The sequence below is a fragment of the Peromyscus californicus genome, unplaced genomic scaffold, assembly GCF_007827085.1.
Source record: "Peromyscus californicus insignis strain IS unplaced genomic scaffold, ASM782708v3 Scaffold_14__1_contigs__length_90479793_seg_2, whole genome shotgun sequence".
Lineage (NCBI taxonomy): Eukaryota > Metazoa > Chordata > Mammalia > Rodentia > Cricetidae > Peromyscus > Peromyscus californicus.
The window spans coordinates 45,278,305-45,293,893 of record NW_026294436.1 but is presented as its reverse complement, the minus strand read 5'-3'; the positions used below and the strand labels follow the sequence as shown (position 1 = coordinate 45,293,893).

Genomic DNA, 15,589 nt, shown 5'->3' with positions numbered 1-15,589 from the left:
TGGATCTTTATCCATTTCCTGGATTCTAGTCTTAGACTATATGCTCAGGAGAGTACATGTAGCCCTAGCTCTAGGGAAAGTCTTTTAGGGTTCACTGTTTCTCATTGCACAGCCTAGCTAATGGTGTCCAGTTGCTTCCACTGGTGAAGTGTCGGGCTTTCTTGGTAATGTAATCAAGCCATTTTGAGAGGAGTTGGTGAACTCATGGTTTCCCAGTCGTTCTTCACAGACACACTCTCATTTTGAGGGAGTATGCCACAGAAAGGGGCCAATGTCCTGTGGATGTGACTGTACCCCCAAATTTATCTCCACCCAGCTTCAAACCTCATTTATGTTTGAGAAATAAAATCATTTCATTACCTTGTGTGGGTCGATATGATACTCGGTAGTAATCAAAAGGTGCAACGGGAGAGCTCCAGGAAACCATCACTGAATCCTTAGTCACATTGCTAATTGTAATGTTTTTGGGGGGATCAATTCCTACAAAGATCAGGGAGTTGTGGGAAAAAGACAGAAGCACAGTTTGAAAACGGAATTTCTATTCCTAGTTTTGCCTTGATCCACTAGTGTCCCATAGGCAGGCACAGCCCTATATAACTAATAGCACATCCCTAACAAGATGGCCAGTGTGATGTCACACCTGAAGCATTGGGGCCATGACCAAAGTCAGTTATGAACATTCTAACAACGGGAAGCTAAGTTGGCAAGATCTGGGCTTCTGTGCAACAATTACTATCTATCTAGACCACCTAAAACTTCCTTTTAAGTCCCTGTAATTTATTTCAAGTAGGGAATTACATAGTTATCTTCTCTGAGGGAAACTTTTCTTGGAAAGATCCAATGCCGCTACTATCCTCTTTTTTTTTTTAATTTTAATTTTTTTTAGCAGCCACCTTTGGTTCAATTGGGGAAAACTGCCTATTAACTGTAGAGGGATTTCAGAGCACAAATCCCAAACAAATATACTTTCCTAAGTTGTATTTTACTTAGGGTACATACTTAAATTGTGGAGTTGAATCAGCTGATTGTTCAATATACTTTTTCAATTTGTGAGTTCTTGTCAGTTGATAGGGAACTACCTAAACACAGGTGTTCTTATGTACACACATATCATATTTGGGATTGCATTTGCAAATGATCAAATGGAAATGACCCAATTCATCTTAGAGCACTGTGTTTTCCAAACAATGTGCAAATCAACCCCAGTCTTTGAGTGCAGGTCACCACATAGTTGCATGCTAGTTCTGTGTTGATTCTGAGGAAGATTGACTTGTTGGGTAGTCAAGATGGCTCTTCAAAACAGAAACATCATCCTTTCACTTAGAAGGGTTCCTTTGGAGCCTAGCTTTTTCCAGGGATTTTTTCTTAGGCTGGTAGATCTAGGACCAATGCATTTATGACTTGAGCCCTCAGAACATTGGGTCGATCCTACTTTCCAAATGGGAGTTTCTCATTGTATGCTTCTTATGCAGCCCTGGAAGAAGTAGCTGCTTCAGAACAACTCACAGAGGCCTGTTAGCCATAAACTCAGTTTGCTATTCCTTGAATGTTTCCCTTTTTTAAATTGCATTGGCTTATCAAAGGCTACTGTGAGAAGCCCCTTCACCAACCTTTCCAACCTCACCTGTAGTGATGGAACCCACTATGGGCTCAGAGGTTACTGTCCCATGGACAGCTACAAGGTTCACTATATATTCAGTGGCTGGCTGTAGACCCATCAGGACAGCATGCCTCTTGGTGGCATCCAAGAGGACCTCCATCATCTCTTCCTCCTCATCCCTGGGGCTGTAGTTCAGAATGAGTCTGTCTGCTGGGGGAGATGGGTCACTCCAGGTGATGTTGACACTGGAGGAGGTCACATGAGAAAAGTGCAAATGGGAGATAGGGCGGAAGCCTGCAAAGTAGAGAAGATTGGCGGCCCTGAAACATGAGTGTGGTAGTAGGTCGTTGGGCAGAAGAGATCCTTGACGTCCTTCTTTGCTAATGAGGGCTGCACTCTCACCTGCTGGCTCAGAGGGCCTACCTCCCCACACTCCAGTCCCACCTAGTCAATTCTTCCCAAGCCATATCCTGAACAGTCAATTCTAAGAAAACTAGAAGCACTTCTGTGAAGTATTCATCATACTGATCCAGGATTTAAAAAACCTCTAGCTTGGAAAAAAAATGGTGACATAGAGCTTTAACATTCCCATTGATTTAATGCAGGAAGGGCAAGGTGGGGACAAATCAAGTACTGTGTCCAGGCTGTAAAAAAAGTCAGACATAACATTTCAGATGCATGGCGTCCTCACCCACCCCTTTCCTTTACTTCCAAACACATCCTTTTCGTGTATGTATTAATTTTTTCCTCTCTTCCACCCTACACATCTCTTTTAGTGTTCTCTTTTGGAAGACTGGGGCATCCAAATGACCTTCTCACATTAAGATCTATTTATTCCGGAACCTCACTGAGATGTCTGCTCCCCAGGTACCTGTGAAGGCATCCACAGTGGACTCCAGGCTCTGCTGCCGACCCCTCTCAGCAGTGATAGAGATGATGTATTCTGCTCCGGGCTCTAGATCTGTCAGCGTATATGAGGTCCTGTCCCTAGGCACAGTGACTTCTGAGGAGATCCCAGAAGATGGGGTAAAAGTAATTCTGTAGTGATCAATGGGACCACTGGCCTTGGTCCAGATGAGAGAGATAGAGGTCTCTGAGGAGGCTGTTACCATAAGGTCTCGGGGACTGTCAAGTTCTGTGGATTAAAATAAGTTTTATTTATTTATTTATTTATTTTTTGTTTGTTTGTTCATTCATTCATTCATTCAAGGTCTTATATAGACTAGACAGGTCTTGAACTCATTATGTATCAGAGGATGATCTTGAACTTCTGATCCTCTTGCCTCTGCCTCCCAAGTGTGAGAAGACAGGCATGTATCACCTCATTTGGCAATTAGCCTATTTCCCACTGGCTCTGTAGGACAGCTACTGGTTAGGGAACTACCCTGTGTGTCTCCAGGCTGCCGGTAGACCTGCTGACCATGAGCCCTAGCTTGTCATGGCTGATACTCTTCTCACATTTTGTTAAATAGCTTCCCTTTGGAAGACGGCCAGGGATACACAACAGATGGACAATCTGTAGAAAGGGGTTATTAGCAGCAACACGCTGGAATATATCCACCACTGGGATGGATCTAGTTGCTGATTTGCAAATGCTCTGTACTTGTTTTCACTCATCCTCCCTTGGTAAGCCAAACAGAGAAAAAGAGGAGCCAGCACCACATAGGATAAGGTGTTCCTGGCAACTAAATTTCCCGTCTTCCCCTCCCTAACTTAAAGGTTATTTTGGGCTGTTCTAACCACAGGTATACAGGTATGAGGACTTCTGTAGACTCTTGTTAGTGTGCTCTTCTAGCAAGTTTGTTTATGCTAGGCTGAATCTTTGGAATAGGGATTGACCCAAACCTCTAACCCTGCCCACCCTATAATGCCTATATTTAAGCTTACTAGAGTGACTTTGAAATTTCCCAAGGACTTGGAAGGGAAACTGTTGGATCCAGAGCAGGAGGAATCTTAAGTGGGCTTTTACTGTTGCTTTGGGATCATATAGGACATTTCCAAGTCTAGGTCTTCATTGTGGCGGCCTTTTTGAGTGTTCCTGCAATGCAGACTGGGGACACACATTCTGTCTGCTGTGAGGTGGCTTAGACAGAAATACAGTCTGCTATGGCATCAGCCTGTGGGGACTTTCGGATTGTGGGTCAAACACAGATCCACAGTGAATAGGGTGGGACTTCAGATGTCAGGTCAGGCATAGGGTAGATGCTGACAGTTGACAATGGTTTTCAACAGGGTCTTGTTCACTGGGAGGGTTACCCCATGTCTGATCCTAACAGAGCTAGCCTCCACACACCTCAGTCTTACATGCTTACAGCTTAGTCACCTTCCTCACCATTCTCCTACTTACCAGTCCTGGCGTTCATGGTAGCAGGAATGCTTTGTTTTGAGTTCATGACTGCAGATATTCCAACTCCATATTCTGTGCCTGGCACCAGATCTGTGCGTAGATGCAGAAACAAACATTATTCTGCTTTTTCTTTCTCTCTCTCTCTCTCTCTCTCTCTCTCTCTCTCTCTCTCTCTCTCTCTGTGTACACATATATCAACACACAGGTGTATGTGATGAGGAAGGCTAAAAGGAGAGAAGAAAATGATCATAGACTCCTGTTTAGATTTCATGTTTAGTCCACCTTCAGTTTGCTCCTAATTTTACCCATTAAGAAATCCCAGTTTTGCTGCTTGGAAAATCCATATGAAGTCATTAGGAAGAACTGGCCAGTGCCAAGTGGCTGCTTATTACGGGTCTCAGACAGGCAGTGAGGCTGCCCCTGTCAGTGTCCTTGGGAAAAGTGGCCATGTCTAGAACGTTTTCCTGTGTACATGAGTCTCATGTTGGCTAACACAATGAAGTGGTTTCTTGCTTAAACTGTGAGGTGTGAAGAAAATACAATCAATAGGAACAGTGTAGACATGAGCCCTGGAAGAGTTTCTTGACCATGTGTAGGAGGATTATATTACATATTTTACAAATAGGTCCTGAGACCACACCTATGAACATAGGGATTTTTGGGTTACTTCTAGAGGCCACAATGTATAGACTTTTCCTTAGAACATGGGACTATCAGGCTTTTAACATAGATGTGTACAGAATTCCAGTACCTCTCCGGCAAGGTCAGTCACTTAGTCCTGGATATTTAAGCTACGGATCAGTTACAGTTTACAGTGGCTTCTTATGGACTCAGAGTTTGAAGGGAATTCAAAATTAAAGGGTATAAGCCTTGTGGGAAATCCTTTGGGAGTTTATTACAAAGGATCACTGACAGGTTCCTGGAGCATCTGGAATTCTCTCGAGTCTTTCTCTCCACTGTTCCACATTCATTTTCAGATCAAGTGGTTTGATTGATGTAATAGTTTCCTATTGCTACTGTGACAAATTACCACGATTTAGTAGCTCACAACAATACGAATTAATGATCCTCTAACTCAGGAGGCCTGGGATCTAAGATGGCTCAGCAAGGTTGCCTTCCTTCTGGTCCTCCCAAGGGAGGACCCATTTCTTTGCTTTTTCAGCTTCTAGGGGCTGCATGCCTCTCTTGTCTCTTGTTTATTAATTTGCCCTCAGAAAGCCTGAAGCTTAACATCATCAAACCCTTTTCTCTCTCTTTGATCTCACATTCCATTGTCATATCTACTTTGCCTCTGACCTCCCCGAATCTAACTTATTATAGGGACCAAGGTCAGTAAGTTGGACCCACCTGATAGTACAGGACAAAGATTCTTAATCGAGTGAGCAAAGTCCCTTTTACCACAGAAGGTGATGTAGTCACAGAGGCCAGGAATTAGGATGTGGATATCTTTGGGACCATTATTCTTCTACTATAACTAGCTTCAAACTCACCCCACTTATTAAGACTTAGATTATAGAAAAATACAGCAATCTCATCGCCATCCCTGGGGGCCTCCAGTGGTCTGGCTAATTCCTTTCATCAGGCTTGTTATGAGGCCTGCCTGGGGTCCTGAGCACTATGGATTGTAAGACTCTCTTGTGTTTATGCAACATTGTGTTTTTTTAAATCATGAATGTACTTGGAACTTCATCACAATCCCATGAAGGTGGATGGGCAGTGTTATCCACTCATATTAATCACCTGTGGCTGCTGCCATAAACTACTATAAACTGGGGGCTGAAAACAACAGAAGCATATTCTCTCACAGTTCTGGAGTCCAGATGTCAGAGAACAAGGTCTTGGCAGGACAAAGCTCCTCCAAAAGCTTTAAGGGACCCTGTCTTGCTTCTTCCTGGCTTCTGGTAGGATGCCTAGTTCTCTTTCCCTGGCTTGCAACAGCACCACTACAACCTCTGCCTCTTCAGGCGTGTGACATTCCTTCTCTCTGTATGTTTCCTCATCTTAAAAGGACATCAATTGCACTGGATTAGAGTTTAAGATGAACCCATTTGAAACTGATCACATAACCACAGACCCTTTTCCCAAATACTGTCATTTCTGTGGGTTCTGGGTGGACATGGATTTTAAGGATGACACCATTCAACTTGGTGTAATATTTATTTAAAAAAAAAACAAGAAACTGAGGCAATGGGAATGAATCTGTGACCACTTGGAGTTTTTCAAGCCTCAGAGTTCAAGGCCTGGGAGGTTTCTCCTATCCTAGCTACATCTGATCCTCTGGGCTACTGTGGCTTCCCGAAGGCAACACCAATGATTTTTTTCCAGGGAATGTGTTGATTAGCCTCTCCTTAACCAATGGCTTGTTTCAACAAACAGGAATGCTGCATAGGAATCAGAAGGTTCTACCCTGTTCCTGGCTTTGGTTTGGTTCCCACTCTGTGTGATTACAGCAGAATCTGACCTGGTCTTACCCATGAGTCTCCCTTGAAGGGATGCGGTTGGGCCCTATCCGGGCAGAACAGAATTAGGCTCCATTTTCCCACCTCAAACCAGCTTGTCCCTTCTCTAACCCTTGCTTGGTTCTCTCCTGAAACTGTCAACCAAAGTAGAGGTAGAGTTTGAAGCATCGCAGGCTTTGGAGTCTGATGTACATTTACATATGCAGGCCTGGCTACTTCCCACATGTATAACTTTGACTACTTAATATCTTTAGGCCTCAGTTTCTAAAGAATGGGAATAATAAGCTTGGATGTCAGAGGGTCACTGTTAAGGATCCAATGAATTTTCTGTGTACAGGTCCTTGTCCATAATGATTGTCATCAATATTATCATTACCCAGCACAGAGATGTATCCTAGGATGTTTTTAAAGCCTTTTCATGTAGGTGGTCTTATCATTATCAAAAAGTACCCAGGCAGGTACAGGTTGGTTTTAGGTACACTTTTTGTTGGTTTGCTGAAGCTTGGCCCCTGACTCTGATGCAAATGAATGAATGAATGAATGAATGAATGAATGAATGAATGACTCAAGGAGTCAGGGTGTTAGTGAGGAGTGCTCTCTGGCTGGTCTCAGTACCTGTTTCTAGTCTGAGTAGGTGATTGCTATGCATACAGACCTGTTTAAAACACACCGTCATTGCCATCAATGTAGTCCACTATCCTCAGAACACCCCCTCATTGGAGAATGCAGTTACCTTTAGGGCACCAACTGCTTTTCTCAGGCAACTGATTGAGACCTTCAATTGCTTATAATGAAGTAGAAATTTTCCAACGTAGGCAAAGGGTGACAGATCAAGGCAGTAAGACAGAAATTATATGTTGCCAAGCGGATCTAGCATGTAATGTTTTCATCCCAGTTTCTTATTTATGAAGCTTAAATGAAATGTTCAATAATTTACAGCAGCATTGCCTTCCCCCCGAAAACAGCAGATGTTAGAGCGCTCTTCCCAGACTTTCTGTCTAGGGGACAGGGAAGCGGGACTCTCTTACAGGCCTCGGCTTGCTGTATCCCTTTGATTTTCAGCAGCTTTCCTCCTGCGCTGCGAGTGAATTGTTGCTCTTTGGCAGCAGGTAAAGAGCAGTTCTGCTGGAGAAGAAAATGGGTATCTGAGGCATAGCTGCCGCACCTCCCTCTCAACACACAGAGCACGCTGGGGGATTTTTCACTTTAAAGACCCCATCACTCGCCATCAACGATCCCTTTATTTTTCCATCCAGCTTTTGCGAGTGAAAGCCTATAAATGGCTCCATTCCCTGTCTTAACAAAAGCTCAGACAAGTCATCCCATAGGATGTCACTATTCTCCATCCCTTATAGAACTTCCTTTGTTCAGCTTGAGGGCTGACACTTCCCTAAACTCTTTCACTATATGCCCATTCTTCTCTGAATCCCTAAAGCACACAGCTCATCCGGTCGGTCCGCAAGTATTACCGAGGGTCCCCTGTGTGTCAAGCATGAGGCTGTGGGCTTTGGATATGAAGTGAGCTGATAAGACATCCCCTTGTCCTTTTGAGGGTCAAAAATGCATCTGAACTGGAAAAGTAAATTAATTACTTATTGACTACCCTTGCTATGCCAAACACTGAGCTGCAAGTAATAGGTGATCTGAAAGAAAAAGAAGAAAGGATAAGAAGAAAGACGAGGTTAAAACAAGGATTTTGAGTGTCTTGATGGTGAAGACGACAGCTCCAAGTGTACCTTTTATAGAGACCCATGTGTGCCCTTAGTAACTCCCGTGCAGCTCAACTCATGAACAAATATGGGCTCAGAGACGTTCATCCCTTGACCACAAAGCTAGCACAGGACAAAGCAAGGCTTAGAACCTGGTATCTTTCCCTAACTGTCATACAAGTTGGCTTTGGGGACTGGTGTGAACAAACCAGAATCGGAGAGTCAATACCGTGTGCTATTACCTAAGCGTGGCTTCAGAGAATGGACTCAGCTTGGCTGTGGCAGCCAGAGAAGGGACTCAGGCTGGACCTTGAAATCCAGCTAAGATGAAGAAAGATGGAGTCTCCTTGTGGTCAGAACAGGGCAGGGCAAGCACCAGTGGGCTAGTGAGAGCTGGAAGGTGATGGGCATGCACCAGTGCTGTACTGCAAGGATGGCCTCAATGAGGGCAAAATCACTCACTTGCTCCTGCTGAGGAAACCTATGCTTGCAGCTGCTGGTGGGGAGCAATGGGGAGGCCGGGGGATGGAGGAGGCGGGGGATGGAGGAGGCCGGGGATGGAGGAGGCCTAAGGAGCTGTCTCTCGCCAGCAGAAATGTAAGTCACCTGCCATCTGTAGGCTTGATTGGCTTCAAGTGGGCATGAGTTAATGTGGACCCTTTTCATGTCTAAATCCCCGGGTCTCTCTCCCACAAGCCTATGGAACTCAAGGCTACCAAACGGGAAATAAGGGTTTAGTTAGTCCTAGTCCACTGGTTTTCGCAGAGAGGCACAAACCATGAACCCTTTCCTTAAGGAGCTTACAGTCAGTATCTTAATCTTGACAGCCTGTGTCAAGCCATATCTGACTTATGAAAACAAGACCAGATGCCATGGCCCAGCACAGCGAAATTCCTTGGTAGTGCAATTTTGAGGCAGAGCTGGAGATGGAGAGAAGTCTGGGAATAGAAGACCTTCTGAGATGTCCTGAAATCATACCTCATGGGCTATGTTAATTAGATGGAGAGCCAAACTCCCTGGAACTGCCCTCCCATCTTGGATAAGAAGGGGCTTCTCCAGCGAGTCAGCCTTTCAAGGAGATCGCTCTGCTGCTGGGGGATACAGATGAGGCCAAAGCACCACAAGAGGCAGTAACTCCATCTTGACTTTCAAACCACATTTAAAAAGAAAGCAATAGTAAATGGCATTCTCTTAGATGGAACTTTCTGGTTGCCAGTGAGATTAATGGGGAGCACGGCTCATCACCCCAGTCTTATAGGAACACCCTATTCTGGTTCTTTGCCGTAAATAAGTGTTCCTTGTCCAAGGAACCAAAGAAGAAACAAGCATTCTGATCTCTCGTCTCCTGGCTTCTCTTGCTTTGGACTTCTCACACATGTAAGAGACCTGGTTCCTCAGTTCTGTGAGGAGATGTTCTATGTGCTCCTCCTGTTTCTGTGGCTTACTCCATACCTTCAAGCTCCCTGACAGGCCACATTTTTTTAAAGGGTGCCTTACCAAAGTGGCCACTTGGGGTCACTATGACCTTGTCCAAAGGAGTCTGAACTTTGTCTTGTCCAGGCCCCTAGACCCTTAGCCCATACCTCTCCCTATCAGAAGTGCCCAAAAACTAGCACTGAGGATGAGGTTTGCACCAATGTGGCTGGAGAGGATAGACTGGGTGGAGTGGACATAAATGCCTTGGTGGCTGTTGATTTGACAGCTGTCCTCCCTTTGAAGTATCAAATTCCTTCATGGAAAATCTCCCCGAGAATAGTATATCTGCATATAAGTCCTGTAGAACTCACTTTCCCATCTCTGGACCCACATCTAGGCCCTGAGGAAGAAGTGATGAATTTAGTAAGTGGTCCCCATCCAGTGTTTCCCACCAATAAGAAGCTGTGAAGAAGGCTAGTCATACTGATGAGGCCTGCTTGTAGATACTAGCTGTATATGTGTGTACTTGCATGCGTATGAATGTAAATGTGCAAGTATTTGTGTATATATGTGCATATGCAGTATGAGTGTGTCTATGGACCTATGCAGTTGTATGTATTTGCGTATATGAAAGTATGTGAGTGCATATAGTGTGACAATAGTATGTATGTGTACACATGTGAGTGTGTAATTGTATGTATTTGTGTGAGAGCTTGTGAGTTTGTATGTGTATAGATGAGCTAATGTTACTTCATGGGAGAGAATGAAAGTATGATTGTGAGTGTATATGTATGCATGTAAGCATGTGTGAGTGTTGCTGCATGTGAGTATGAATGCACGGTTATGGGCATTTTTCTGCACATGTGTGGGCACGTGTGTATGTATTTGCATTTGAGTGTATGTGTGTAGATATGTGCGTGTGTGAGTTGAGACGTGTGGTGGCTGCAACTCTACTTTTTCTACAACATATGTGATGGCACAATGTCTATAGGTTCTAGGTTTCCTTTATTGATTGATGTTCTGATTATCAGCTTGTTGACTAAAGATTGAAACACTAGTCTGGAGCAGCAGCAGGCTAGCTAGGAAGTATTCATGGGGAACCATGGAGACCAGCTCCTTTGACTTTGTCTCCTGGTCACAGTGTCCAGGAGGAAAAGAGGCTTGGGAGGATGCACGGTTGCCAAGAGCCTGTTCCTTTGTGGCCGAGTATGCTTTCTGGCCTTTCTGAGAACAGAGCAGAGGAGTCACCTCAGACACAATGATCAGAGTACTGATACTAATTATTATTATTATCACTATTATTATTACTATTATTATTATTTTCCACTAGTCTCTGACAGGAAGGCATTCCTTTGACCTCATTCCAGCCAGGAACCCAGAATCTCCTTCTTTTCCTCCCTTTCCCCCTTCCTCCCTCCTTCCCTTCCTCTGCCAGGAGTCTTCCATATGGCTCGTCATCTGAGAGCAGAGTGCTGCCAGTCTTTTCACAGTGCCAGGTTCTAACCTAGAAGGGTCTTAATGAGCCTGTAAATCTGTGGTACTTTGGGACCCTGTGGAGACTCTAGGCATAAAACATTGACCTAACAGACACCATAGAAGACTTGGAGACTGAGCCTTAAAGAAATGACTTAGCATTTAAGATTCAGAAGCCACCCAAGCAAGGAAAAGCAAAAAAAAAAAAAAAACAAACAAAAAAAACCAAACCACTGCAGACACATAGTCTGTGGCTTAGAAACAAATTTGTATCCCAGAGGGAATTCTCCAGGCATTGCCTTACAGAGAGTAATGAGGGAATGTCTGGGATTCTAGACCTGAGCCTAGGTTCTGTGTTGTAAAGAACAAATTTGTGGAAGGGGACTGAAAGGTGTGTACTTGCTGTGGACCCTTTAAATAACTCAGAACCCTCAAAGCCAAGAAGGCCCTGGGTTTTACAGCAAAAGCTTCATGGTAGCCTCAGACACAAGAGCTTCTGTCAAGAATAGTAAATACAGGTGCCACTGCCTCCTGTGGTAGCAATGACCTGTGAGAATAAAGGAGGTCTAAAGGTGTGCCAGGGGAAGACCAGGCTGCGATGGGTCTAGGGCTGAACTTTGTGGAGAGTCAAGCAGTGAAAAATCCAATGGCTAGTGTGCGGTCAGTGTGTTCCAGGTTTCAAATTCAGCACTTACACACAACGGCGCACACGGTTTTACTTAATCCCCTTGACAGCTCTGTGGTAGACATCAGGAAACTGAAGAACAGAAAATGTAGGGGATCTGATCAAAGATGCACGGCCATAAAGCTTTGTACCTCAAATCTGAGTAGGGTGACATCAAAAGCCATGCTCTGGAAGAGTGCATTATTTCTGCCAATGTGTGTGTCCATGTGCCCACAAGCTTCCCGAGGCTCTGAAATATAGACTATGACTCAGTGGGTCAGGAAGAAGAGGCCTCTACCATTTCCTCAGTGACACTTCTGTCTCTGGTGCCCATATCCATTTAGGGCATCATGCTGATCAAAGGAGGTCATCCTAAATCAGCTAACAGACCTCAGCATCCCCTTCCCCTCCCCCTATCATCTACTTACAGTCAATCTGTTGCCTAGAACTCATTAAATGTATGATTCTCTGTAAGAGCCAGAAGGGATGGAGGACACCAAGAAAACAGGCCTTCTAAACCAACATGATCAAACTTCATATGAACTCACAGAGATGGAGGCAGCATGCACAGGGCCTACACTTGTCTGCACCATGTCTCTGTGCATATATTATAGCTTCCAGTTTAGTGTTTTTATGGGATTCCTGAGTATGTGAATGAGTGGGTCTCTTGTACCTTCTCATGGGCTCTTCTCCTTCTGTTTGTATTGTCCAATTCTAGTGTGATAGCTTTTGTTTTATCTTATTCTATTTTGTTACATTTTATTACTTAAAAAGAGTGAAAAATGAAATATATGATTCTCACAATGGCTCTATGAGGTGAGAGGTGTCACTTACAAATGAAGAAATAGAGACTTGGAAGGGGGGGTCAGCTGACCCAGGCACATGGAAAGTGATGGGTCTGGGTCCAAGTCAAGTAAGAGGTTTCTGGAGGCCCACACACAAGGCAAAGAAACTGAGAAATTCCTCTTCAGGGTTCAAGCAGGACAATGAGTGAGAACAGATAGTTATTTAGAACTGAGACCAGTCATTTCCCCTTCCCCCTTCTCTCTTTCCTGAGTCCTTCTGCCCCCAGATACTTCAGAAAGAGAACAGTGATCCTTGGGACTAGTTTCAGCATAGGCATGTACTATCTACACTTGGTTTTCTTATATGCATATAATCCCTCCTTAAATCGTGCAGTGGTTTTCATTCATAAATCTCCCAGCTGTGAACTTCCTAGGACAATTATAGGAGATGCATATTATACATGCATACACGCTATATATATATATATATATATATATATATATATATATATATATATATGTGTGTGTGTGTGTGTGTGTGTGTGTGTATATATATATATACATATATATGTGTGTATGTGTATAGATATATAATAGCACTACTCAAACACAAATATTAACCTATGAAGCACGAATATTAAAAGGTATTATTAATAAAAACAAAACCAGAGCCAGGTATTGGGATGAACGCTGAAAGATCAGAGAAACAGAGCAAGCCACAGCTAACCTCACCTCACCAATTCCTCAAATTCCTCAGCTGATCTTGTTTCCTCAAACTGGAAGCCTCTGTGTCCTCATCCAAGTGGATCTCAGCTGTACTGCTGCTAAAAGCCTAAAAACTTTAAGGACTCTAGTTCCTGGTCCTTACACCTTATATACCTTTCTGCTTCCTGCCATCACTTCCTGGGATTAAAGGAATCATGTCACCATGCCTGACTGTTTCCAGTGTGGCTTTGAACTCAGAGAGATCTGGATGGATCTCTGCCTCCAGAATGCTAGGATTAAAGGAGCGTGCCCCATTTTCTGGCCTTTATGTCTGTCTAGGGGCTGTTCTGTCCTCTGACCCCAGATAAGTTTATTAGGATGCACAATATTTTGGGGAACACAATATCACCACAAACCTATTTCAGCCATTACTCAATAATAAATCTTCTATGGCCCTACAGGTCTGCAGTACTTAAATTGAACCTTCCTTTACATTTTACTTGTGTGGTGGCAGCAGCCAGGGAAAGAAAGCCTCTACACTGGGACATAGAAGCTGCTCTGAGTCACTATGTCCCTTGCTAGTGTGCTGTGAACTTGTACAAGCTTCTAGGGTCTCTGAGCCTCAACTTCCTCATCCATACAATGGGAATGTTCATAGCTGCAAGTATATGGTAGAAGACTGGTATCAAGGAGCACAAAGTCTTCTCGTTTTTGTTTTTCTCCTGATATGGGAACTAATAACTAGTTTTTGGTTGATTCTCTATGATTTTACAGGGTAGCTTCTATCCAAACAGCTAGCCACCACTTTTGTAAAACTTTACCTGTCATATCATCCTGTAGCCGTAGGCAGGGATGTGCCGCTTCCTCCTGTATCACTCAGTTTTTTGTTGTTGTTGAAGGGATTTTTTTTTTTTTTAATAAATGTCGCCAGCTCTCAGCAAGGCCCTTGCACCAGCTTGCAGTCCCTTCCATGCCTAATTCCCTCCTGTTAGCCTGCTTTATCAGCATATTTCCCACCTCCTTGTTGTGTTTCCGGCTGTGTATCTCTTTGGAAAAGGTGTTCTTTAATGTCTACTTTGACTAGTTTCATTTGGCAAGGAGGTCCGGGATTTCAGCTCAGGAAGAAAACAGCTTCAGTCATACTGTTCTCGTTCACTATTCTTACTCTGTAGTACCCCTGGACTAGTAAGACAGCACCTGCTTTTGCAAGCCATGACGTAAGTTAAATGAAGTCTGTGGGCTCATGGGCAGCCTCTGGCCCACAAGCTTATGTCTATTTCATCTCTCATGTGAAGGCCATATGGCACACTTCAAGCACCCACCTTCTGATGAGGCCCAGCAGGTATATTTTCTTGGATGGGTGTGCTGTGGGATCAAATGAAGCTATGACTGAGTCCCATTTCCTCCAAGGTCTGTCCCCAGCTCCCCAACCTCAGCCATGCATTGGGTTGACCGAGGGCACTGCCTCAATCCATACACCATCTTCTCTTCTCTGACATCACCAACAGATTCCTGACAGCCCATCTTAGCCTTGACCCCTGTCTGTACGTACCTATTCATTGTACTGCCTTGCTTTATCACTCAGGAGACTGAGGCAGGAGGATCATGAGTTGGAGACCAGCCTAGGCTCCACAGTAACATCCTGTCTCAGAAAGCAAGTAAGTAAATGCATAAATACATAAAATCTGTCAATGGTTCCTTACTCTCTTCTACTATACCTCAAACTCTTTATAGGCCACAAAAGGCATAGCCAGGCTCTCACTTTAAAGTTTTGCTGCTCCATTCATTCACAAAATACTGATCTAGGATCCAGTATGTGATAGGTACTGTGCTAAACAATAGATTCAACAATGAACAAGACAAATGAATGTGGACTGACTTCTATGGAGCTTTAGGTGTAGGGTGAAGGTCAAACAATCCTGGCCACATGTATGCAGAATGGTGCAGAGAGGTGACTGTTTGAGTGTAGGTCTATTTGACCTTGTTCCTCATCAAGTAATGTGTAAATTCTGGTGCCAAAAGAGAATCTGACATAAGCTAAGCAGTGATAATGCTGTAGGGCAGGAGGCACAGTGTGTTTGAGGAAATGAAGGAAGCAGACCTATGGGTTAGGAGCCCAGAGAGCACCAGGGCATCAAAGGGAGGTGGCCTGGGGAAAGTAGAGAAAAGGAGGCCAGTCTTGGGGGTTGTTCACCCTGAAGGCAAAGCTAGATGCCTCAATTGTATACATAATATAACAGTATAATAAAAATGTACTTTGAAAAATTATTCAATGTTGTTGGGATAAAGAAGAGATTAGATCGAGCTGAAAAATGTGGGGGATTATTGCCATGGTTAAAACAAGAGATGACTGAAGTTTAGAATGGTCAATAGCAGTGCACTCTAAAGTTGGGGATGTGTTTGGTAGATACTTAACATATTAAATCAGTAG

General features: G+C 43.9%; 1 protein-coding gene across 3 annotated transcripts in view; it reads right to left on the bottom strand.

Moving 5' to 3' along the window:
• The window catches only part of Tnr (tenascin R), a 403,889-nt gene that overhangs the window by 42,672 nt on the left and 345,628 nt on the right, over positions 1-15,589 (bottom strand). For all 3 annotated transcript variants that reach the window (XM_052737334.1, XM_052737335.1, XM_052737337.1), the window contains 4 exons: positions 3,948-4,037; positions 2,472-2,735; positions 1,625-1,894; positions 361-480 (listed from right to left, as the gene is read on the bottom strand). In XM_052737334.1, the coding sequence (XP_052593294.1) occupies positions 361-480; positions 1,625-1,894; positions 2,472-2,735; positions 3,948-4,037 (744 nt within the window). The remainder of the gene's footprint in view (positions 1-360; positions 481-1,624; positions 1,895-2,471; positions 2,736-3,947; positions 4,038-15,589) is intronic.